The 26,558-nt window shown below is 38.7% G+C and overlaps 2 protein-coding genes across 6 annotated transcripts; one reads left to right on the top strand and one right to left on the bottom strand.

The window, feature by feature from the left end:
* The first annotated feature begins 659 nt into the window (after positions 1-659).
* On the top strand, positions 660-10,951 carry LOC144034853 (uncharacterized). Of its 3 annotated transcripts, none has more exons than XM_077543945.1 (3): positions 660-861; positions 6,350-6,402; positions 7,845-10,951. In XM_077543945.1, the coding sequence occupies exons 2-3, from the start codon at positions 6,371-6,373 to the stop codon at positions 8,605-8,607; spliced, it is 795 nt and encodes a 264-aa protein (XP_077400071.1). In that variant the 5' UTR covers positions 660-861; positions 6,350-6,370; the 3' UTR covers positions 8,608-10,951. The 3 variants fall into 3 exon arrangements, with proteins under 3 accessions (XP_077400071.1, XP_077400072.1, XP_077400069.1); XM_077543946.1 differs by lacking the exon at positions 660-861 and adding an exon at positions 1,622-1,667; XM_077543943.1 differs by lacking the exon at positions 660-861 and adding an exon at positions 1,703-1,754.
* On the bottom strand, positions 10,796-23,737 carry LOC144034854 (RELT-like protein 1). Of its 3 annotated transcripts, XM_077543948.1 has the most exons (10): positions 23,396-23,737; positions 23,022-23,105; positions 22,313-22,508; positions 20,957-21,187; positions 15,318-15,389; positions 14,718-14,772; positions 13,618-13,866; positions 13,406-13,532; positions 11,799-11,850; positions 10,796-11,721 (listed from the first exon to the last, which is right to left on the bottom strand). In XM_077543948.1, the coding sequence occupies exons 3-9, from the start codon at positions 22,335-22,337 to the stop codon at positions 11,818-11,820; spliced, it is 792 nt and encodes a 263-aa protein (XP_077400074.1). In that variant the 5' UTR covers positions 22,338-22,508; positions 23,022-23,105; positions 23,396-23,737; the 3' UTR covers positions 10,796-11,721; positions 11,799-11,817. The 3 variants fall into 3 exon arrangements, with proteins under 3 accessions (XP_077400074.1, XP_077400075.1, XP_077400073.1); XM_077543949.1 differs by lacking the exon at positions 23,022-23,105; XM_077543947.1 differs by having other exon boundaries at positions 23,022-23,591.
* Between the last annotated feature and the right edge of the window lie 2,821 nt (positions 23,738-26,558).

Here is a 26,558-nt window from a genome sequence, read left to right as displayed (position 1 = left end):
GGGCTGGCATTTCTGTTCAGTTCATCGAGCGTCAAAGAGTGAGTTTCAACAACTTTCAAGGAGACAGCACTGAACAAATAGTATACGGGCGATAAGATCTATTTCTTTCAAGGACAACCCTGTGCATCTGTAAACAGTGGAAACCAGTTTTTCAGTCCTCCGTCTTCAGGCATGTTATTTGTCAATCAAGTGACAGCGAAGCTGATACATGCACTCAGTTTAACAAAATTCCCTATCTTTATTATAGACCTTATATTTTATTATTACAGTAATTGGATACGCTTGTAAAACTTAATTTTCCTTACTTCCAAGACTCTCTTGAACTTGAGCTTTATTGACATTGCTTGAAAATTGATTAAAAATACAGTGAACTCCTGCTTGCAGTTCTTTTTTCACAGCCCTTGTATATCACATTTTTCTTTTTTAGAGTTGTTACTGTATACAGTTTGAATATTATTTTTTCTTTTATCCTATGTTTATTTAAAAAAAAACATTTTAAAATTAAATATCGTATTTGGTTCTATGTCTTTAAAATTGTAGCGATTGTAAAGTTTGTTTGAAAGCGTGAGTTTTGTTTAGTGGACATTGCCGTTTTATTTTGTTAACAGGAAACGCGTGTGCATGACTATCTCTAACTTAATAGTGGTCCACTCGACTCGCGCGTCCTCTGCACTCTTCAGACTTGTGTCGACTAGAGACATGGGACCGAGGACTCTCCGAGGTGGGGGCGACCCAAACAACGGGGGTAGTTTTCCTTCGTTTTCGTATCAAAACAAACTAAAAAGCTCAAGGAGCTAGATGACAAGTGTTTTTTTTTGGGATACCTAAGACAAAGTGCCACACCTTCTCGTAGCGCAACAGGTAGGTCAAAAGCTACTCTTTGCTTACTCTTTCAAGCACAAAATGTTATTAAAACGGAGTAAAAGACGCACCAACTGATTGTTTGTCATAGCCGTCGTAATGTACCAAAAAAAAAGTGCTTTACCTTAAACAAATATCGGTGTTGCACTTTTGGCATAAATTCTTATTACATACAAATTAACGGAATCAAAATATCAGATGCCCCCAAACAAAAAAAAAGTATGTATGCTATTATGGGGTAACACAGAAAGTTGCAATATGTCTCGTTTTAAATTCAGTTGCTTATTAAAATGTACCCAAAAACCTGAAACTGCATCATAAATAATGCTAGAACCAATTTTCTTGTAGACATTATTGTTGAATATTAAAAAAAAAAATAGTAGCCTATTCTTAGAGAGAACTAGTGAATATAACATTGTTTTGTCAACTTATTAATGGGTGTTGGGGGGGGGGGTTCTTTACCTGGGAAAAGCCGTATGCGGCCTTGATCTGTGTTTGCACATGTAACCCATGTCAACATTCCAACCTGCATGGGCCTCGGTCAAACCATCAGGCACAGACCAACATGGCGGCGCTCATCTCCACTCCCATGCTCCGGTGTGGTCGACTCCGCCCTATGCGGGAGCTCGTTTGACCAAACAAACCAAAGAGAGTGGATGCAAATTCTATTTACTCATGGCGGGTGAATGACCTGCAACAGGATATAAAACAAGACAACTGAGCTACTGACTGTGCTAAATCATTTTAAGCAAATACTCATTGTATGTCTGTGGATAACGTCATTAAGACATCAAAGATAGTTTACTGTAAGTAATGGGTGGTTGTCTATTGAATTGAGCTCATCAGGAATGGACGGAGGTGGAAGTAGAAGTGCGGAGACTTGTGTCGAAAAAGTACGGACTGAACGTAATCGTGAGTACGTTTGAACGTACTTGAAGGCTAAATACTATAAACATAGCATATTTTTCCCATAATTCCACGGGGGATTACTTGCGCATACGTTTTTTTTTTTTTAACATACATTGTTTATTTGTAACTGTTATGAATTATGTCTGCATTGCATTATTTAGGTTGTGCATTTTTCCCATAATGCAACAGAGTATTGACTTGACTATTACTATGGCATTATGGGAAAATACGCTATGTTTGTAGCATTTAGCTTACAAGTAATTTCGAACGTACAGTACTACTTGCAAGTATGTTAAAAAATACTCGCCAGTCAAAAATGTTCACTTTACATGGGCAGTTCCATTTTTGGGTAAAATGAGTAAAAAAAAAAAAAAAAAATCTCATTTGTGGTTCCAAGTTAAAGCTAATTATTTTTGAAGTTAAATTAAGGGTGCTCTAAGTTAATATCAATTAAGCTGAAGAAAGCAAATATATATATATATATATATATATATATATATATATATATATAAATAAATATTTTATTGAAAAGGTCTCTCAAATGATTCTTTGATGACCTCTCACTGCAAAACCAGGCCATTCCAATAAAACTTTTTTTTTTTTTAAACAGACAAGTCTCAATTTATTTATTTTTTTGTAATTATATTATTTATTTATTTTTTATTAATAAATGTTGTCCCTCAAGTAAAGCATAGACACCCATTTGCACCCACCGCTGGGAATCAATACTTTAGCAAGTCAAAATGCGGGTTTGTAATAATTGTTGTTGGATCATGTGTACTTTTCCCAAGTACAGTGAGAGCTCGGGGGGGGGGGGGGGGTTTGAGGTCTGTGGGAGAAAGTACAGCGGCGGCTCTGTTTGCGAAGCGCCAGTTGCCGAGCGGCTGTCGATAAGCGGGCTGCCGGCTAATTGAGCGGTTTCATCACGCTGCAGCCCGAGGCCTCTTTTTCGGAAGAAGAATGTTCGCACTCAGCGCAAGGCAGTAACATGATTTCAGGACAGTGCGTGTTCTATGACTGACTGCTGATGCTAATTGTTAGCCTGTCAATCGCGTTTTCTATTGCGAGTTAGCGTTAAGTAACATTAAGCAAGGCATTCATAAGGCAAAGTTGAAACAAACAATGTGAAATTCTACGAAAAAAATTGGTGATACCATAACTGGTCCCAGCAGAAAAAAACTTTTTTAAAGCATTTCTTAGCACCTGTTCTCACTTTCTCTTTCAGTTTTCCAAAAAGACACAAAACATGCTTGCTATAAATTGTTTGTCACTCCCAGCCGACGTTTTCTGTATAACTGACACATAAAACATGAGAATCAAACATTACAGACCATGTCATTTCTTTTAATGAAAGTTCATTAGCTTAACGCTAACTACCTGTACTAGCTTAAGGCTATAAACTTTCAAACGGCTACTGCTTTAATACATGGAGCATTTACAGCATATAAAACTCACAGATACATTACTGGAAGCAAAAAAATAAGTTGTTAACAGGGCAAAATTCGGTTGTCAGTTGGATTGTAAAAGCTCAGGAGCTGATAAGAGGCCTGATCAAAGTCTGAACGTCAACAACGTGGAATTATTTGCGAGAAAGGGAGAGAAAAAAAAGCCACAGAGAGTGAGATGGAGGTCCGACCAGTTTGCCCACTTTCCCAACGCCACACCCACAGCAGCAGCATCTCCCCCAGGCTTGGAAATGACATTTTACGATCTACTGGCCACTCCATGCATGAGAAATAAGATTATGATCTGATTATGTAACTGTAAAGATATCAATATTGTCTTTCCGAACGGCTGGCCATAGTTTCTAAACATTTTCTGTCTGCGTTTAATTAATATGTAATCGTGTCTAAACATCAAACAGACCGTCATGTCTTTCCTTAAATATGAAACACGGTCCTAATTCTATCGGTTTCCCCCCGTGTTTGAAATCCTGTCCACGTTGAGCCCTCGACAATTTCACATTTATTGCACCCCTTTCTCCGCAGATGAGATGTTTCAATTTCCTGTGAGGGAAATCCTCACCGCTGAAATACAGTAATCATCCCGACATCTTTCCCATCATAAAAAGCAGGAACAATACCTGATGTATTGAACGGAGCAGGGGGAAAAGGATGGAAATTCAAATAAGAAGTGGGCCAACAGCTGAAGGAATGATTGTGCAGATTGAATCTGTCATCTCATTGGGACGCTGGAAAGTCTCCAGGCAATATTTGATGCCGATGATTATTTCGGATTGTCGACTACAGAACAACTAAAGATGTTTTTGTTGTCGACTACAATGTAACTTGATTAACCGATTACATGACCCATGATATGTTTTTAGTGGACTAATTAAGTCTACTCAAGGATTAGTCGACTAATCGGTTCAATCCCTATTAAATATCATTTATGCAATTGTTACCCACAAATTTAAGACGCTTCTACTGGTACTGGTACACATTTAAAGATTTTACATATGGTCATGGGCTGCCTCTGCAGCGTTTTGGTTTGGAGGAGTGTTAAGATGACACCTGCAGTACTGCGGGAGCTTCCCGCGCTGACCCACAAGCAGCCCCCGAACGAGCTTTTGCCTTGCAAATCAAAGACTCGGCATCCATTCTGATGCAAAACAATTCCCTCGATTAGTGATGTGTCCTCACTGCAAAGTGGAGAATTAACTCATTCACTGCCATTGGCGACTATAAACGTAAAAAAAATCATTTTTACTATTTTTATTAGTTTAAAAAAAAATCCCCACTTTTGTTAACAAGAGTATGAAAACCTAGAGAAAAAATTATTGTACATTTAGAACAGACATACAATTTGTGATTAATCGTGAGTTAACTAGTGAAGTCACGCGATTAATTACGATTTAAAAAAATTATTCGCCTGTCGCCCCTAATTTTTAATAATCTTTTATTTTTTTTATCATTCACTGCCATTAACGGCTATAAACGTCAAAAAATCATTTTGACTATTTCTATTAGTTTAACATTTTTCCCTTCAATTTTGTTAACAGTGTAATAACCTAGAATTTTTTTTTATTGTACATTTAGAACAGATATCAAATTTGTGATTAATCGTGAGTTAACTAGTGAAGTCATGCAATTAATTACGATTGATAGATTGATAATCTTTTTCTTTTTAATTTCATCCATTGCCATTAACGGCTATAAACGTCAAAAATTCATTTGAACTATTTCTATTGGTTCAACATTTTTTTCTACTTTTGTTAACAAGAGTATGAAAACCTAGGGAAAAAATTATTGTACATTTAGAACAAACATACAATTTGTGATTAATCGTGAGTTAACTAGTGAAGTCACGCGATTAATTAAGATTAAAAAAAATGTATCGCCTATCGCCCCAAATTTTTAATAATCTTTTTTTTTTTTTAATCATTCCCTGCCATTGATGGCTATAAACGTCAAAAATTAATTTGAACTATTTCTATTAGTTCAACATTTTTTTCTACTTTTGTTAACAAGAGTATGAAAACCTAGGGAAAAAATTATTGTACATTTAGAACAAACATACAATTTGTGATTAATCGTGAGTTAACTAGTGAAGTCACGCGATTAATTACGATTTTAAAAAATTCTTCGCCTGTCGCCCCTAATTTTTAATAATCTTTTATTTTTATTTTTTTTATTGTACATTTAGAACAGATATGAAATTTGTAATCAATCACGAGTTAACTACTGAAGTCATGCAATTAATTACAATTAAAACTTTAATCGCCTGACGCCCCAAATTTTTATGTTCTTTCTTTTTTTTAATTCATTCACTGCTGTTGACGGCTATAAATGTCAAAAATTCTTTTTGAACTATTTCTATTGGTTTAACATTTTTTTCCCACTTTTGTTAACAAAAGTATGAAAACCTAGAATTTTTTATTGTACATTTAGAACAGATATGAAATTTGTAATCAATCACGAGTTAACTACTGAAGTCATGCAATTAATTACAATTAAAACTTTAATCGCCCGACGCCCCAAATTTATATGTTCTTTCTTTTTTTTAATTCATTCACTGCTGTTGACAGCTATAAATGTCAAAAATTATTTTTGAACTATTTCTATTAGTTTACCATTTTTTTTCCCACTTTTGTTAACAAAAGTATGAAAACCTAGAATTTTTTATTGTACGTTTAGAACAGATATACAATTTGTGATTAATCATGAGTTAACTAGTGAAGTCATGCGATTGATTACAATAAATAAAAATATCGCCATTTGCCCCTAACTTTTAATAATCTTTTTTTGAATGAATTTATGGCAGTGAATGAGTTAATTAGGTGGAGGCATGACAAAGTTCAATAATCATTTTCGTATATAAATTTGAACGTAAAGAATTAAAGAGCTTCAGTTTATCGATTTGATGCTGCAATCCAATTCTTTATAGAGGATAAAAAATATTTGTGAGTATTGGTATATTATCAGCTATCACTCATTAGCATATCAGTAGCACTTTCTGTTCATGTAAGTTGCATTTCAGGTTTCATGTCAGCACAGGTGGAAGAACAAAAAAAAAATCGATGGATTTTACTTTTATTTATTTAAATCTGCCGATTTTAATGAGTTTTGCTCCTCCTCAGCTCCATCACTCAGCTGGCCAAATGGGGTGCCGATGCTGCCGGATGATGAAAAGGTGAGAAAAAGTTTTTGGGTTGTCAGGTGTCTGTCTTGCTATGAGAGCGCTTGGAGATCTATTTTAATTGAACCCAGATGCCGGGTGTCAACCAGGTCATCCTGATCCGGCGTATTCATTTCATCGTTATTCGTTATTTCATCATATTTCAATAGTGAGACTCATAATGATATGCAGGTAAGGGAGAAAGAAGACTGAGGACTTGAGGCATCGGGGCCGAGTGGACAGGAAGAGGAAAATTACAGTCAGATGTGCCAAGGGTTATATGCAAATGAGGGTAATGTGAAGAAGAAATCGTGTCTCTTCATGTCTGAGTGTAATCGTGGCCGTGACTGAGTCAGAGAAAGTGTAAAATAAAGCAGCAAGTAATTACAAGAAGAAGTCATGACAAATAAATATAATTGCTATTGTTTAATTTTGACAATGTTTCCCAAGTAGGCACACTTAATTTGCTTTAGTGGGCCACAAAAATACATTTTTTTTAATGAGACAGGCTCGAATTTGACAAGTGGTCTAAAATATTCATCAAATGATGATGAGAGTTTTTGATTGAAAACGAACAAAAATGAACAATATGTCTTTGTATCTACCTTTCTTTCAAAAAGTCCTTGAGCCTCCAAAATCCTTTCCTGTTCTTCACCTTGGTACAAGAGGAGAGGTAAACGTTAATTTTCTCAGCTTTGCGGGGAGCTTTGTGAAGAGAAGCTCTCAGAGTGAGCGAGCGAGTGAGGTCAAGAGAGCAAACCCTTCAGTTTGTGAAGACTCGCTCACCGGGAGGGAAGAAAGACACCCGTTCTTGAAATAGTGAGGAGCTTGTTGTTGCACAAGATGGACAAGCCATGCTGGGGACGTGAGGCTTGCAGGCAGAGGTGGCAAATCCAGGTCCACAAAGTAAAAACCTTGTCACAGTTTGGCTTTAGCCCCAGGTGCTAGCTAGCTAGCTCCCTAGCAAGCTCCCCTGGTGCTTGTTTACCTTCTTGGGGGCTAGCTAGCTAGCACAAGGAGCTAAAGCAAAACTGTGGCAGGGCTTTTATTTTCTGGACCTGGATTTGCCACCTCTGGAAAATCCTTATGAAGAATGTTTACTTAGAGTAAACAATGGTCATCATAATTTGGGACAATATTGTCGCTGTTGAAATTAAAGGGCATATATTAAAACTGCTAGCAAGATTTGAATGTAGCATAGCCTCACTACAATACTAAGCTAGCATTAGCACTATAAACAAGCAGACGTTAGCCACGGTGGCTCGCTGTTACTCTAACACTCAATGTTATGGTGGAAGAGATAAACAATATGAGGAGGAAATTGGTGTGAAAACCACAACAGTAACAGACAATATCCAACAGTATGTTCAAAAGAAATCTCCCTGCCAACATAACCCAAAGTGCATCAGTTGAATGTAAAGTCCAAATCCTGCTGATGGTTTTCCCCTCTTTCATAGTTACATGTCCGACCCCTCAGCGGCGGTAGACGGGAGGAAGACGGACCCACTGTACCGAACGCACAACCTCTCAGGCGGGGTCCTCGGGGGCCGCTCCCTCAGAGCCCACCGCTCGCAGAAGGAGGACAAGGAGGGCTTCCACAACCTGGCCTACAGCATATCCAGCGACACCAGCCTCAGACTGGAAGTAGACAACAACCACGTCAACTACAGGATGCACGCCGCGCCTCTGCCCGGCAACCAGACGCACCAGCAGGCCAGCGCTCCCCCAGCGGACGGCGGACTCTATATCATCCAACCGGACGCTCTGGGGCCACAATGGGTGATGCAGGACAAACGGCATAGTCAGGTGCCGGTGTACCCCGCATTTCAGGCCTACGACAACCAGAGGGTCTTTGGCGGGCTGAGACCCTGGGACAGCCCCATCCCTCAGTGCGTGACCACCAACGGGAGCCTGTCGGCGGATGAGGTGGACGAAGGCGTTGGGGGGACACCAGAGTACCCGTGCGACACCGGGGACGAGGACAGCGACTTGTCGGTGGACATCCAGACCAGCACCGCCAGCCTGTGGTCGGCCGACACCAGAGACGAGCGGAGATCCAAGGCGGCGGACGTGTCCACGGTAGAGAGCGGCATCGTTGTGACAAAGAGCGAGGATGAGGAGGAAGAGCCCCGCAACGAGGCAGGGAGCGTCACGGACTCCATGGTGGCCGAGGCGCTCGCTGCACTGGAGGCCGCCACGGCCGGGGAGGATGAGGAGTGAGTTGCATCACAAAGGCAAAGCGTTTACAAGGTGGATGAAGGTTCGAAGCTTAAGAGACTGCTTGAAGTGTGTTAGCACTCCACAGTCACTACAAAATGTGAAACCAAAGTATGGAGTCAGCATTTCCTCGTCATATCTTCCAGAATTTCCACATTTACTTTATCTCACCATCACTTTTTATTTATATATGTGAGAGGAAAAGTACACCCAAGTACACATTTCTTCATATTTTTTCCCCCTTCTGGCTTGTGAGATCGGCTCGTGCTTGAAGATGAGCCGGTTGAGGCTAGAACGTCACAAAAGTTTAGATCTGAACTCATTTTTTTAGCTATTTGTCAGCCAAGTGAGGATTTAGTGGGATACTGACTATGATCTAGGCCTAAAAAACTGCAACAATAGTTGGCCACAAGGTTGGCTCTGCTGCGCCATTCTATAACTAATCAAACTGTATCCAATGGACCTTTGCCTCATGTTCTGCTTCTTTTTCTTTTAATGGACCACACAAATGTTTGTTGTCTCCCTCTAGCTTCACCGTGGGACTGGTTGCTCGCTAATGAGCACCTTTGGGCTCTCACACCGCCACTTGTTTTTTTTTAAGGTTAAATGCAACCATTGCGTTGGAATCTTAAAGTAGAATTCTGCTAATCGTTTGCTCTCAGTATCCATCGATGACATTCCAGTAAGGTTCGGTCATTGAGATAACGGCGCTACGGAAATATCTGCGACCCGTCAGAATTCGTACTCTAAGGGTGGCATTTAATAGTTTGACAGCAAAAGAGAATCGGATCCTTATGAAGAATGTCTAAATTCAGAGTAAACTATGGTCATCAAAATTTGGGGCAATATTGTTCATTTCAAGGGTAGCATTAAAACTAATAGCAATACTAAGCTAGCATTAGCACTGTAGCACCCTGCCAAAACTGTGGCAAGGTTTTTACTTTCTGGACCTGGATTTGCCACCTCTGGAGAATCCTTATGAAGAATGTTTACTTAAGAGTAAACAATGGTCATCATAATTTGGGACAATATTGTAGCTGTTGAAATTAAAGGGCATATATTAAAACTGCTAGCAAGGTTTGAATGTAGCGTAGCCTCACTACAATACTAAGCTAGCATTAGCACTATAAACAAGCAAGACGTTAGCCACGGTGGCTCGCTGTTACTCTAACACTCAATGTTATTAGATTTTTTTTTTGTGTTAAGTACAGTTAATTAAAAATCATAAAGAGGTTATAAACTACCTGTTGAAGAGAAATTTTATGAAAATGCTAAACTAGTTAAATGCTAGACTAGTTTTTGCTTGCTAGTCTTAGGGATGGGCATTCCCCCAACAACAGGGGGATATAGTTGAGTACAAAATGATATTATTGACAGTTATAACAATTGTGACAGGTCGTGGATATTTCCCAAAACAATGGCACAGATTCTCAGCAATGAGAGCAGACACTTCCTGTCTGTCAACCACGGACAACAGCAGATAAAGAGCACTTGTTAGCATGTATGGTCTCCGGAGTGTGTACGCCTAATATGTTTGTTTTTCTCAAGGCTTTGTTGCCGTTAATGATGTCATCCTTAATTGTAGCACACACACGTTTCCGTGTCTCCGAGGAGGAGAGGAGAAAAACAGTGGCGACAAAATTAGCCCCTCCACCACCAATGGTCTACTCGCTCAAGTTAAATATTACATTCATTCCCGTGGAAATTGCATTTAGCCAAGATCACTGTGTTCGCGTCGTCAAACATTGGCCAGGCTTCCCCCCCCCTTGTCACCATGGCGTCCTGAATAATTGAACACCGCAGAGTAAACCGCTTATAAATGTGCATTTGCAACAAAAAGATTGGAATTGTTGTCGAAACTTTATGCACGATACCCGCTCGTGGCGAAGAGCTCAAGTAAACACCCTTATGTGCGCAACAGGAGTCAATATTTGCCTCGCCCGCCCTGCTGCGACCTTGTGTGTTTTGGGGAAGGCAGCTTTGCTTAGAGCTCACAGCCAACGGGCGGGGTGACGTAGCCTTGTATGTTATGCAGGTCTGGTCCAACCACCCCCCCCCCCCCCACCCTTGTCCCCATCAACACTGCTCTCAAGAGTGCTGTGTCGTTCCATCTTGCTGTTATTGTATGTAACGAAGCAAGTGCTATATCTGTGTTCGATGTTAAGTTTTAACCACACACCCATAATGAGAATGATGTGTACATTCCTCTTTATTTCCATATTTTTTTGTTATTAAATAAAAAAAGGAAAAACACAGCAGAAATAAAATATACGTAATACATCCAAAAACTTGATGACGCTATAAAACAAGTGTTTAAAAAATAAAAAAGGCTTTAAAAGGTGAATAAGCCCGAAAGAATGAGAGAAGAGGTAGACACTTCAGGCTACTGACGTCTCTTGCTTTGGTATCATTTCAGACTCCCAGCCAGCATCGAACACTCGGCTCAACCTTATATAAAAGTCAAACCGAAGACGGGGGGGGGGCGAAAAATGCAATGGACTGATTTTTAGCACATGAATGTCCCACAACAATAAACCTTTCACGCCGATGAGTAGAAGGGTAGCTCATACATATGATAATAATAATAATAATAGAAGTGCATTCCAAGTATGCTGTACAAGAAAGTTGACAAAATAGAAATATAATGAAATGGTAACAACAGTAAAATGTCGTCTTTAATAAGGCTGTCCTAATGAAACATTTTTAAGAATAAAAAAATTGCACATACAAGCTATTGAATTGATATAATCCTGGCCGGCGCACGATATGATGCGACGATCCTTTTTCACGACAACTTCCTGTGGCCACATCATCATCTTATCCCTTACTTCCTGTTTCCATCCGATCGGCCATACCGATTGAAGTAGTCCTATTAAATCAAGTCCACGTTGGCACGCATTTTTGCTCCTTGCACCATTTCCCGTCTTTGGCGGAGAGAAATCAAATCGGAAAGAAACACTTGCGTTTTAACGCCATAGCTGGAAAAATAAGAGACGCGTGTGACTGCACGTCGCTGGTCCCAGTGGGGTAGGGTGAGGGGGGTGCACACACTGATATTGCTCTTATGTGTCGACGTTCGTGTCAGAAGGCTTAAATAGTGTCTTCTTTTCGGAGTAGCTGGAAAGAGAAGACATCATAATTTAATCGCCAGTTGCAGAGCTGGTGTTAAGTAGGAGGTGCAATTAAGTCATTACCTGGATTTTTTTTTTTTTTTCATTTCTCCTTGTCCGAGTTGTCTTTTTCCTCCTGATTTAAGACAAAAGCAAAGCTCCAGATGAAAACAAAGACAACATAGAAGGTAAGGCAGCTAATAAAAAATTCTGGTAGGGGTGTAAGTTGATGTTTAACTTTGATGCCGTTGAAAATTATCCAATGTCACTAATTGGTCCAAAAATGATTTACTTATTACAAATAATTACCTACAGTGGAATCTTGTTTATTTTCCTTGTATGCCCTACTTTTCAACAAATTTTGGGAGCAAAATGTTGCCCCAGTTTTCATATATCCACTTTATTTTTTTGCACACACAAAAAAAACGAAGTTGCGGAAAACATGTTCAACGGAGGGCAAGCCATCTTCCACAATGCAAGCTTTAATAAAAAATAAAGATAAATAAGATAAAAATATCAAGGCAATAACACATGACGTCCTTTCAAAAATATTTTAAAAAAAATAAAGTACCTAAACAATTAATAGTAACAATAATTATTATCATTATTATTATTATTACTATTATATAATACCTTCAAAATAAAAGCATGCAGTAAAACAAACCAGCGTCCCCAAAAATGTTTTTGTTTTATAAGTAGGGATGTCCCTTACTACTTTTTTCAGACTGACACCAGTTCAAGTACTGAACCGTTGGGTAGTCACCGATACTAATGCCAAGTAATGATACCCCTCGTACTTTTGAAAAATAAAATTTCCCCACAAAATTGAAAGATAGCTTTAAATAAAGAGCTATATATCCCAATGTTGTAATTTTCCTTAAAACTGTATGATATTTAATGACTATACTTTTAATTTCTAGTTCCTGATGGTAAAACTGCCACAAGGGGGAGCCGATACGAGTACTGAGACCTTCAACCCTGGAGAACCCAAGAACCCTTTTCTTCTTTGGAAAATTATGAAATATACATTAAATGACTGCTATAAGTTCACTGAACACCAAAATATGTTTTTTCAATTTTAACCCTTGTTTTTTGAACTAGCTCAGAGTTGCTAATTTATCAAAATAGGCATTGTGCAACATGATATGAAATAGATTAACAAAAAAAACACAATTTTACCATCTGATGGTTTGCTGAGAAGATGGTTTTGTTTGGATTGATTTCCAGCTCAACAAAACAGCATGTTTGTTGCCAGCCATCTTGTCGCCACCACTCTGGCTCATGTAAGTGCAATATCCATCCACTAGATGGCCCCATGCAGGGGTCAGAAGTGGCACTCTGGACTTTTGAAGTTAAATTTGTAAAAATAAAAAAAATAAAAATAGGTCTTGGTTATTTGAGTAGCAGAATTTATAGGGGCCAAATTTGACCCCGTGGGTTCTCCAGGGTTAAATAAGGCCTGGTATCCCCAATATGGAATGTTTTGGTTGTTCAGAATGGGTTACCGGTAATTAGATTTTTTTTAAAATTTCCTATGGGAAATATGGACTTCCAAAAATTTAGTTTTAGTCAGGTTTTCTGCAAAACTAGATGTTTTTTTTTTTTTAAACGATGTATACACTGTTGTAATGTTTCTCGCTTGGTGGAAATTTTTCCAATTAAAAAGAAGTCAACATTTCCTGGACACCAACCTCCTGAGACTCGGACACTGTCCGGCTATTTGACCCAGCATCCTCGGACGGGACACTCCCATTGGAATCTGCCACGAGCAGAACCCGCCGTTCCCTGGCAGGTTTATCACACTTTGTCACACGGAACCTGAACGTGCAAAGAAACGCTGGTGAGATTTATCGCACATCCTTTTTGAGTAAAAATTGGGACTGATTGACTGCATGCAACTTACCTGCCCACGGACAGCACCGTGACCGGTCCGTGGTGGCCGCGGCGCTGCTCCGCCTTGCGGGCCGCCGGCTTGATCATGAGCGGCCACTTCTTCTGGCTGCAGCGCGTGCAGATGTTCTTGTGGCCGCCGACGCCGCCGATGGTGTGCAGGTGGTTGCAGGTGTGCTTGGCGGCTCCCGGGGGCGCTCCCGGGGAGACGGGGGTCATGGGAGGGGAGGGCGTGAAGGGGGAGGTGGGGGTGACGGGCGCACTGCGGCGGGAGAAAGCAGATGGTGCTCTTTGATTTTCATTCACACGTTATTCTGCACAAACTCTTTTTTTTATTGCGTTTACTTTTGATGCACTTTTCGTTTAACATTTCTCAACCCTTTTTCAGATACACAAAATTCTGTACGTTTTAATTTACTTTCCACATTCCACAAATTCAGTCCATTTTTAAAACTTGAAACTTCTCTCAGAAGAAGCTGTTGCTTGGTTTTCTAACTTAGCTAACAAGGGTGTGCCGCAGGGCTCTGTGTAAGGTCCGCTGTTATTTCTATTCATGTGAATAAACATGCCCAAAATGTGTTAAAGACAAACCCTTGCGTACGGCATCTCTTGCACAACGTGTTGAAAATTGCAAAATACCTTTATGGTCATCCATAATACACTGCCTGACCTGACTGTTTTAAACATTGTAAAAATGCCAATACTTTTCACAGCTTTGCACCTTCTATACTTCTTGACCGACCCAACCCATTCTATCTTCAAGTTTACATTTCAAGAAATCCACGGCATTTAATTTCCACGACAGATCTTCAGCAGTCACGCGCAAAGATGCTGTTGCCAGGGATGTGGTGTGATCGGGGGAGCCTGTGCACGCTACATTTTGAGAAATGAGGTCAGTATCAAAACATGAAACAAAAAAAAGGGGGGCAGTGGGGTGTTAAGGGCTGTCCCCCTCGCTACCCACACCCCCACAGCTGCCTGCTCTCAATAAAATTTGGGCCAGAAAAAACGTGGCCTGATGGGCTCGCCAGGCTTCCAAGGAGGGTTGCACTGCCATCTAGTGGTAGCACTCATACATAGCAGGATGACGACAATAATCGCAGTAAAGCTTACCCATCAGAATCAATGCTGTTGTCGTGAACCATGGCTTTTAGGGCATCCGAGTTGGCTGAAACGGAAAATAATTCATATTCATCAACAACAAATTAAAAAAAATTGTAATATAGAAGTCATTTTGATGTCTGTCCTAAAAATGTTTGCGAATCATACTCAGTGGTCTATTTATGGTTCAACTGATTAATATGACCAATTATGATCACTTAGGTGAAGAATCAGCAGACAGTTATCACAAAAATGTGCAAGTGTCATCTTTCACGATTCCACAAAAACGCCCTAAGACGTCTGATGTGCACCTCAGCCCTTATCAGCCTGCAGCACTCTCTTATCGCCACGCACCACGGTGGGCTTCGGTAGAACACGCGTACCACCCACTGACGCTTATTCGAACCATTTACTTTCCATCACGACTTTTGTTTCACGGCTGCGGTGCGCTGCTATTGAACCACACAATCAATAAATGGCCCATTAGGAACTGGCGGGGATATTAACAGTAAGTGGTGGGCTTTTTTTTTTTATTTATTAAAAAGGTGCACATGCAATGCGACCAATCATCTTCAAATATTAAAAAAAAAAAAAAAAAAAGAGCTCACATACCTTCATTTTTCATGATGTAGTGAACGATCTGCCCCACCGTGTCATTGTTGTCACTGAGGGTGTCATTAAACTCTGTGAGCAGAAAAACAAGATGAGCTGAATCGCTTTGGATTTGGCATCGCCGCAGCTTTCGAGCAAAACATAACAACTAAGGTGTTGATAGTGAAGGAGACAAACGTCAACACACTTTAAAAGTCAGACAATTTCAGGTACTGAAACAGATGATGCATATGTACGGTATTAATTAGCAGTGGAAAACCATGTTAGCGAGAGCCACTACATCGTGATAACTTACATTGATGTTTCTGCATTTGGCAATTTATTATTATATTATATTATTAGTATGGGATTTTTTTTTAATGGGCTTTAGGTGAACTGATGAATACACACACGCTCGCACGCACACACACACGCACATACACATACAAAAAAAATATATATATATATATATATATATATATATATGTGTGTGTATATGTATATGTGTGTATATGTATATATATATGTATATATATTTAAAAAAAAAAAAAAAACATTTATTAAATTTTTTTTAATTTATTTGTTTGTTTGTTTAAAAAAAAAAAAAAAAGGAGAGCAATGATGATGTCAAATCGAATGAACAATACTGAGCTCTCCTGGAAAAAAAAAAAAAAAAAAAGGAAAACCATGTAAAAAAAAAAAAAAAGTCACAGGCATTCAACTCGAGCCATGTGAAGTTTCAAAAATCTGTAAATTGATTATTTTGTCATCAAAAGCCCTTTATCAGGCTTGTTTTTGTTTTACAGTTTAAGGTTCAAGATAAGTCAATCTTTTTTATTTTATAGTAAGTTTTGCAATGTGAGTGTGTTGTTCATTGAGCTACAATAAACAAGTACAATAATAATGAAAAATGAGGTATCCTTCATATGTGTTAGGGACCTACCAATATGGATTTTTTTTTTAGGGTGACGGTAAAACCAATTTCTTGGCAGGAAAAAATAGACAGATTTAGGTTGTTGTTTTTTTTTTAACCCCCATGCATTTCAGTGGGCGTCAATTATATGCAGGTCTTCCTTATTCACGGACCAGCCTGATCCCTATTCCTGAATCAACTGTAAATATATTATAAAAAAAATAATTAAAAAAAACATTTTTCGCGTCCCCATTTCTTACCAGCGCAAAGGGCTCTCTTGCATAAAAATTACCATTCAAGGACGGCTCAAAACTGTTGAAACCAACATTAAAGGGATACTTGACTCATTGAGCCATTTTTAGCAATAAAAAGTTAATATTTTGTCCAGAAGTCATTTGGCATTATTGATTATTATTATGCCTACTCACGTAAATGCAACAAAGACATGCTTGCCATCTAGTGGTGAATGGTGATATTACAAAATAAAACTACAGCCGACCCCTGCATATTCGCAGTTCCGCTTCTGCAGATTGGCATATTCATGGATTTTTTTTAAAACTTTAAAAAAATATATACATATATTTTTTCGATTTTCATGCAAAACATATATTGAATGTTTATCAGTGTTCTTTTATGAATATTTTGAGTTTGGCCGATTATTTTGGCTGACGTTTGTAGGCCCATATTCGCTCACATTGGATGCTAGTCGTCACCCGTGACAGCCAGTACATTTATTGCTTCCTGCACATCGAATAACTCTGTGGAGCGTGAAAGGAATCCTCTGGAATGCAGAGCCCAAAGCCTCACACAGCCTTGTGATATGCAAGGCCCGCCAACCGACACGTTCTCACGAGCGGCGCAGTACGGGAAAGTGGGAACGCAAATGGGCGCGTTGAATGAGAGCTGATTGTTGAGCTACAGTTTTAACATAAGCGAGGCAATCGGCTCCGTGTGAAACCCTGCGGGGGAGCGCTGATATTCCAGGAAGTAGCCCGCGTGGGATCGCAAAATGAGGAAAGGCCTGCAACGGCGGAGAGTAAACATGAAGATTCCCGTCTGCCAACAAGAAGATTAACTTTGAAATTGTTTCCAGGAAGAAGGAACCAGTAATCTTCAACTGGTTCCTCTCGCACGACCTTGTCGTCACAATGGCAACGACGGCGCGCATGAGCTGCAGCTGTCACACACACGCACGCATCGTGAGTGAGTGAGTGAGCCAATGGCAATGACAATTCCACAAATTAATCAATGGCATGAATCCACTTCCTGGTGTTCAAAACAAGCCTTGTAAGTTGACACAAGACAAATATGTGAAGATCGGCGTCCTCCACAAGGGAGTGTTGGCCTCCTGGTGTCACAATCACACGCAATGATAAGTAGTGTGTACTTAACATAAGTACAAATACTTTGTTACGCTACTTAAATGGATTTTTCAGGTATCTGTACTGAATAACACAAATAGTAGAAGTAAGGTGCAGTTTTAAGTTTTTTTGTTAGTCAATGTTAGCAAAGCTAAAGGAACACGTTTTGTGCCAAGTAACCAAAATAGGTAATGTAACTATTTTCATACGGTAATGACTTCATTAAATGAAATTTAAAAAATAAGGCATCTCAACTCCTCTCATCTCATTAGTACAGCACTTATATTAGTCGTTCTTTACAGTGGATAAAGAATATATGACTGAGTACTGTACATTTATAACAGATATAAAAATTTGTGATTAATCGTGAGTTAACTAGTGAAGTCGTGCAATTAATTACGATTGATAGATTGATAATCTTTTTCTTTTTTATTTCATTCATTGCCATTAAGAGTTATAAACGTCAAAAATTAATTTGAACTATTTCTATTAGTTCAACATTTTTTTCTACTTTTGTTAACAAGAGTATGAAAACCTAGGGAAAAAATTATTGTACATTTAGAACAAACATACAATTTGTGATTAATCGTGAGTTAACTAGTGAAGTCACGCGATTAATTACGATTTTAAAAAATTCTTCGCCTGTCGCCTCTAATTTTTAATTTATCTTTTATTTTTATTTTTTTTATCATTCACTGCCATTGACGGCTATAAACGTCAAAAATTCATTTTGACTATTTCTATTAGTTTAACATTTCACCCCCCCCAATTTTGTTAACAGTGTGAAAACCTAGAATTTTTTTTATTGTACATTTAGAACAGATATCAAATTTGTGATTAATCGTGAGTTAACTAGTGAAGTCATGCAATTAATTACGATTGATAGATTGATAATCTTTTTCTTTTTTATTTCATTCATTGCCATTAAGGGCTATAAACGTCAAAAATTCATTTGAACTATTTCTATTAGTTCAACATTTTTTTCTACTTTTGTTAACAAGAGCATGAAAACCTAGGAAAAAAATTATTGTACATTTAGAACAAACATACAATTTGTGATTAATCGTGAGTTAATTAGTGAAGTCACGCGATTAATTACGATTTTAAAAAATTCTTCGCCTGTCGCCCCTAATTTTTAATAATCTTTTATTTTTTTTATCATTCACTGCCATTGACGGCTATAAACGTCAAAAATTCATTTGGACTATTTCTATTAGTTTAACATTTTTCCCTTCAATTTTGTTAACAGTGTGAAAACCTAGAATTTTTTTTATTGTACATTTAGAACCGATATCAAATTTGTGATTAATCGTGAGTTAACTAGTGAAGTCGTGCAATTAATTACGATTGATAGATTGATAATCTTTTTCTTTTTAATTTCATCCATTGCCATTAACGGCTATAAACGTCAAAAATTCATTTGAACTATTTCTATTAGTTTAACATTTTTTTCTACTTTTGTTAACAAGAGCATGAAAACCTAGGAAAAAATTATTGTACATTTAGAACAAACATACAATTTGTGATTAATCGTGAGTTAACTAGTGAAGTCACGCGATTAATTAAGATTAAAAAAATTAATCGCCTATCGCCCCTAATTTTTAATAATCTTTTTTTTTTTTAATCATTCACTGCCATTGACGGCTATAAACGTCAAAAATTCATTTTGACTATTTCTATTAGTTTAACATTCCCCCCCCCAATTTTGTTAACAGTGTGAAAACCTAGAATTTTTTTTTATTGTACATTTAGAACAGATATCAAATTTGTGATTAATCGTGAGTTAACTAGTGAAGTCATGCAATTAATTACGATTGATAGATTGATAATCTTTTTCTTTTTAATTTCATCCATTGCCATTAACGGCTATAAACGTCAAAAATTCATTTGAACTATTTCTATTAGTTCAACATTTTTTTCTACTTTTGTTAACAAGAGTATGAAAACCTAGGGAAAAAATTATTGTACATTTAGAACAAACATACAATTTGTGATTAATCGTGAGTTAACTAGTGAAGTCACGCGATTAATTAAGATTAAAAAAAATGTATCGCCTATCGCCCCTAATTTTTAATAATCTTTTTTTTTTTTTAATCATTCCCTGCCATTGATGGCTATAAACGTCAAAAATTAATTTGAACTATTTCTATTAGTTCAACATTTTTTTCTACTTTTGTTAACAAGAGTATGAAAACCTAGGGAAAAAATTATTGTACATTTAGAACAAACATACAATTTGTGATTAATCGTGAGTTAACTAGTGAAGTCACGCGATTAATTACGATTTTAAAAAATTCTTCGCCTGTCGCCCCTAATTTTTAATAATCTTTTATTTTTATTTTTTTTATCATTCACTGCCATTGACGGCTATAAACGTCAAAAATTCATTTGGACTATTTCTATTAGTTTAACATTTTTCCCTTCAATTTTGTTAACAGTGTGAAAACCTAGAATTTTTTTTATTGTACATTTAGAACCGATATCAAATTTGTGATTAATCGTGAGTTAACTAGTGAAGTCGTGCAATTAATTACGATTGATAGATTGATAATCTTTTTCTTTTTTATTTCATTCATTGCCATTAAGAGTTATAAACGTCAAAAATTAATTTGAACTATTTCTATTAGTTCAACATATTTTTCTACTTTTGTTAACAAGAGTAGAAAACCTAGGAAAAAAATTATTGTACATTTAGAACAGACATACAATTAGTGATTAATCGTGAGTTAACTAGTGAAGTCACGCGATTAATTAAGATTAAAAAAAATGTATCACCTATCGCCCCTAATTTTTAATAATCTTTTTTTTTTTTAATCATTCACTGCCATTGACGGCTATAAAAGTCAAAAATTCATTTTGACTATTTCTATTAGTTTAACATTTTTCCCCCAATTTTGTTAACAGTGTGAAAACCTATAATTTTTTTATTGTAAATTTAGAACAGATATAAAATTTGTAACCAACCATGAGTTAACTAGTGAGGTCATGCGATTAATTACGATTAAAATTTTAATCTCCTGTCGCCCCTAATTTTTAATAATCTTTTTTTTTATGTATTTATGGCAGTGAATGAGTTAATTTGACATGAATATGCTCCATGTACATGTTTGTATTCAATCGGTTGCTTAAAGGGTTATAGAACCACATATTAAATGCCACTTAGCATTAGCATCTAGCTAGCAGACTAAAAGTAGGTTGTTTTAAATACACACGGTATATTTCTCATGGTCTTGTGTTTGGATTTAGCAGCTTCAAGCCTCTTTTTTGAAGGATTGTTCACCATTTGCCAAAGTGCTGCTTATTGTGAAACGACTTGATTTCAGTACCACTTCCGATGCTAGCAATTGTAAAAAAGTTACTGTCCATTCATTCCTCAGTTTCCTCACCTCCGCCCAGCTCCGGATCCTTTTCTTCTCCTTCACACGCCTTTTCAACTTCGTGCTCATCCGGCACGTCTGTGGTGGTGCACCGGTAGCCCTTCTTCTTCAGCACGTGACAGATGACCACCCCCAGCAGCCCCAGGAGGAAGAAGACTGGCACCAACACGAAGGCCGTGTAGTCGGGGTTGGTCCCGTCCGTGGCCCCGCCACTTTTCACGATAACTGTTGTCTGATTCGCTGGAGGACGAATGGAAAGATGGAGTGAGAGAGGGAAGTAACCTGATCCTTAATCCAGAGAGATGTGCGATTTGGAGGTCATGGAGGGGTACAGGAAAAGCAGGTCAAAGCCCGCACATTGTGGATAGAAAAAGTCTACACACCCCTGTTTAAATGCTGGGTTGTGATTTAAAAAAACAAACAAAAAAAGGGAAATCAAGATAAATTAATTCAAAACTTTTTTCCACTGTTTATGTGCCCATTAACCTGCACAACTCAAGGGAGAAACACCTAAGGTTAAAATGGTTGCAGAATTGCGCACACCCTCATATAACCATGTATCTGCGTTCGGAATCAACCAGTCTTATTCAATGTCATGTTACATGGGTTGCCACCATTTAAAGTGACTAATTAACCCCAAATAAACTTTAGCTGCTCTAGTAGGCTTTTCCTCTCTTTTTTAATGGTTGTTTTGCAGGTTTATGTCTGCTTGGGAATTGACTAATATGTGAACTTGCATGAACTTAACTCACATTAGCACAACTGTTTACTCAGTGACCCTCCTGTGACTGCTCTGTGTCATCATTGAGTGTGGCGTAACCAATCTCGCCATGCTTCAATTCAAACCCCCCCCCCAAATATCCATGGAAGGTGTCAAGACATGGTTATATTTGTATCAACAACCAATACAGGAGTGAGTACAATGATCTAGGAGCATATTTGACCATTGTGAGTCTTGTTTTTCAAGAGTTCATACAAGACCTTCATCTTCTAAGACAGAGACATCAAGGAAAGTTTCAAAGTTCAACAGGAAACTCGCGCAACGAGGATCCTCGCACCATCAACTCTTGCTGTGTCAGGGAATGATCATGAGCTTCCCTTTTTTTTCCAGAATTATTCAGTAATCCTAAATTTAAAGCAGAGCAAAATACATCGCAAGATGCACCTCACACACGCCCAGTAACCTTGATCGAGTACTCTCCCAAAACTTTAGAAATTAAACAAGAATAACTTTTTATATATTTATATATACAAGTGGCATTCTCCCTGCGCCACGATGCACATTTGCTGCAGCAGAGGAAAATGATCGCAGGGCAGGCGGCTAACAGGCACACCGAGGAACAAGCCTTAACATCGGACACCTACCCGTGACCACCACCGGGTCGTCCATGGGGGGGAAGCAGCGGCGGCAGCTGGCCGGGATGCTGGTGATGTTTCTAGCAGCCTTCGAGCTCCGCGGTCACACACGCACAACCAGCCGAGTTTGAGGAGGGACTTTTTTTGTTTTTTTGACCAAACGTCAACGTACTTCCTGATTCCTGAATAGCGGACACGCCTTGCTCTTAAAGAGACACGCACGTTTATTAATTTTTTTGTGCAACCTACAAGTGGAAAATGCCTAATTTAAAAATTCGCAGCAAAATAAAGTACCAAATTATAATTATGTTATGTTATTCTGTCCAAAACATTTACAAAATTGATAGATTTTTTTTAAAATTAAGATCAAGTAAAATACGCCACCGGTTGGCGTGCTGCACATCCACTTAACAACCACCAGGTGGAGTCAGACGTCGAACTACTGTATTCTGCCAGCGCTACACTGCAATATTAACATTACATTGGTGATAAATCCACTTAAAATCGATTAATTGCATTATTACAACAGCAATTAAACAATAAAACACACCCAGACGCATTAAGGCCGAATTTGGCATTATTGAATGCCAGGTGTGGGGGAAATGTTTAATCTGAACAGTAAAAAGACAAGATATTGCGATGACTGCAAATTAATGTGTGTTGAGGCATTAGTTGTTTTGGTGGCACAGGGTAAATAGTACATGACTAGCCTATTTACTCATTGACGTAGCTGGAACTGCCCTACATCTGCTCTGTTTACAGCCACAGAACCACCACACCGCCTGCCACGTGCTTTTGAGAACTGGGGGAGAAGAACAAATGACGTCAGCGCCTCAGAGCACGTTGAAATGTGCATGCAGTGCCCGTAAGACCACCAATAAACGCGTATATGAAATCGCCCCTAATATATTATGTACATATATCAGCAAACAGTGGAAGTTACTACTTATAGCTGTTTATAAAGAGAAAATTGTCAAGACAAGAGACTAATGTGGGGGGAGGGAAATATAGGAAAGCGCCTTGTGAAATTTGTTTGGGCTTCTCATTTTTTTATGTTACGGTAAACAGAAAAACATGGCACTGCCCTCTCACGTTTTTGCGCTGCTGGTAAAGGAACTCCTGAGCAGTCGGTTTGCAACGTGCCCAGAGAGCCGCGTGCTACGAGCCCCGCCCCGCTTGTCCAATAGAAACTGCGCGGTCGCTGTTATGGGCGTGGCTCGAGGTGTCACGGCATCCAATTGGAACTCGCCAATCGCTCGCCCATGCGTCCTCACGTGTGTTGCTGCGCGTACACTCCTGTCTGGGGGCTGGGAAGAGTGGCAATCGAAAAATGTCGAGTGAGAAGGCACTTCTTTGAAACACTCAGTAAGTGCTTTAAGGATATTTGGTGCATTGTCAGTATTTTTGGATACCTCAACGTGGAATATAATCTCGCCTGATACATTTCAAATGGAGATTTAAAAAGGTACGTTGAGTTCGTGTTTTCTGTTTGGTTTAGCGGTGGCATGCTATCTCGCTAGCAGGATGATAACAAATAACACAGACATCCTACAGAAACTAGCTACAATATACGATCATCCTTTTATAAATTATTACATATTTATTAACGCGTGATTGTTTTTTTCTATAGACTGGTTTAACTAAATGGACAGATAGTACACATGGGGTACTTACTTTTTTAAAATAATTTAGGTTTGATTTTGGACAGCAACATGTTAATTTTTAACTTGTGTTCTATTTTACGTGCGGTGTGCATATTGTTTCTAATAATCAACAACCTGTCTCAGATTGATTGTTTTCCTTGCATTTTAGCTAACCCGCACGTTTAATTGGTTTAGTTAATCATTAGTGAATAAGATGATAATAACTTAACTCCACAGTCACACGCAGATAGATGCTGGTTCCTTCATGTTTAAAGATGGAGACAGACTGTACTCTGACACAAATAGTAAGATGTGCTTACTGGAGTTAACATTAAAATAACTAAATCGTGATTGGAACACGTTAATGTACTAAAACACACTCTTTGTGCTTTAATGTTGTCTATTTCGGAAGCTGGTGTGCGCGTCTTACGCACGTTTATTACAGCCTGGTAAGTGTGTGGTGGTAGAAAACTTTATTGTCACTGATAGCTTTCATCTATTGGTGGACTGTACAAGCTTGCAAGCCAATCAAATGATGTGGGCTAAACACATCTTGTAAACAAGCTGCACCCAGTAGTTTGTCGTGGACTTGCAGTATGTCATAGTAAGCTTATTCACTTATTTGGGGTTTTTTTTTAACACCAATATCAATTGTAGCTTTGCACTTTTTACATTTTGAATCAGGTTTTCATGTACCTTCAGTCTTGTAAATAAAAAAAATTATATTAAAATCTCTTTATATACGACTCAAAATGTAGATTTTGTGTATTATAACCTGATGATGATGTGAAACGGTGAGCATCTTGTACAAAGCTTTCCAAGCTGACCTGGAATCAGCTGGCATACAGGCCGAATACAGGCGAGGGGGCGGAGCTGCGGCCAGCCAGTGACAGGCAGGCGGCTCAGAAGCACGCTCTCGATTGGTCCGGGAGGCCAGCCAATCAGGAGCCGGTGTGCCACTGTGGAAACCACTGCCGTGTACACGTGCCTAGTGTACAAGGCTAGTAAAGAGTTGCTGTTTAGGGTTGGCCATTGGCGGATGCCATGGGATGCACTTGAGGACATCCATCTTGAATCATCTCGGAATAAAATTCTATAGCACGACATATGTGGTGTGCATGCTCACATGTACGTGCACGGTGTTGAGCCACACCCCCTCCCCTGCAGACTCACTTCTGTACACTGCTGCCGGGAAGTGTCCCACAAGTCAAGTGTCAGGCTGTGTTCTCAGCATGTGCCCGTGGCACATCGTTGCTACACACACAACCCGTGCCTTATCATTTATGGAGGACATGTTAAAAAGTTAGTTATTTTTGGCTTTGCACACATATCAAACAGAAACTGGGGAATTAAAGACTGACCTACAAGTATTGGTTCAAATTCAAGGCGTAAGCGAACTCAGCACCTGCAACAAATCAACCAAACAAAAAAAGTGTGAGCTTATAAGCCAATGCAAAAAGTGTTGTTATGCTGACAGTGACTCATTTTAACTCATACTTCACAACAAGTAGCTGTTTGGCAGATAGTGAACAATAATCCCTCAAAAAAGACGGGAGAATGAAAGAGAATGGAATAATGACATTTCCATTCACCAGTGTGGTCACAGTCTGGATCCACAATTGCAAATCTTGAATAGTGCATATCCGTTGAATAATTTGCGTGGGTGGGTCTCATGGCGTTTTGCATTATGGACTCTACGTTTTTGCTTTGACCCGTCGCTGTGTGTGGCCCGTGGAAGTCCGCATGGGTGACAGCCGGCCTTGACGCCCACTCGCATGCCCTGCTTGCATCTCTGCCGGCCATCGCATGCCTGACCGTCCGGCTGTGGAGCAGCCACTTGCGTGAGTGTGCATCATCCCTCTGAGCAAGCCGAGCACTAATTTTGCAGTCAGAAAACAGGTGGCTCTTTGCTGCATGTTTTCCATGAGTAAGATAGGGGCCGATTGATTAATCGAATTCAAGTCGACATCGCAGTGTAGTAGAATACAATTTTCATTTCGGTTGGTCGGTAGGTTTCATTTTTCATATATAATGTATATTAGGGTTGTCACGATCTGATTGACATGATCCAAAATCGGATCCAATCACAAGACTTTTAGATGATTGTATCATATGAAAAAAAATCTCATTCTTAAATTTTCAAGAAGTCAAGAACAACATTTCAGCTTTTTACTTTATTTGAACCAATGCTGAATTACAGCCATATAAAAATGTATCATCTTGGGCCGCCTCGTTAAAAAAAAAATATATATATATATATATAATATTATATTTGTGCTGAGAGTTGTCATCTCTTGTAAAAGCTAATATGTGCTTTGACACTCAAAACTGTTCAGTTGTGACGCGACAGGAGGTACTTAGAGCAAATTCTGCATCTAAAGATGGAGTTGTTGGGTTATGCAATTGTATAAATTGGAAAGTAGTGACGCTCGAGATGTCGTCTTCTAGTAGCGTCTGTAGGGTTTAAGAGATTATGGGGCGCCTACTTTACTGAAGGAATAAATAGCAGTAGACTTTTACCTGCGTAGGTGATGTCCAGATATATTCCTGAGGATGCAAACCTCTGTTTATTAGAGCACTGGCAGATTATCTATTAGACAGTCCCTCCTCCT

Source organism: Vanacampus margaritifer, chromosome 15 (assembly GCF_051991255.1).
Source record: "Vanacampus margaritifer isolate UIUO_Vmar chromosome 15, RoL_Vmar_1.0, whole genome shotgun sequence".
NCBI lineage: Eukaryota > Metazoa > Chordata > Actinopteri > Syngnathiformes > Syngnathidae > Vanacampus > Vanacampus margaritifer.
The sequence above is the reverse complement of the archived record's forward strand: the minus strand, read 5'-3'. Positions and strand labels throughout refer to the sequence as shown.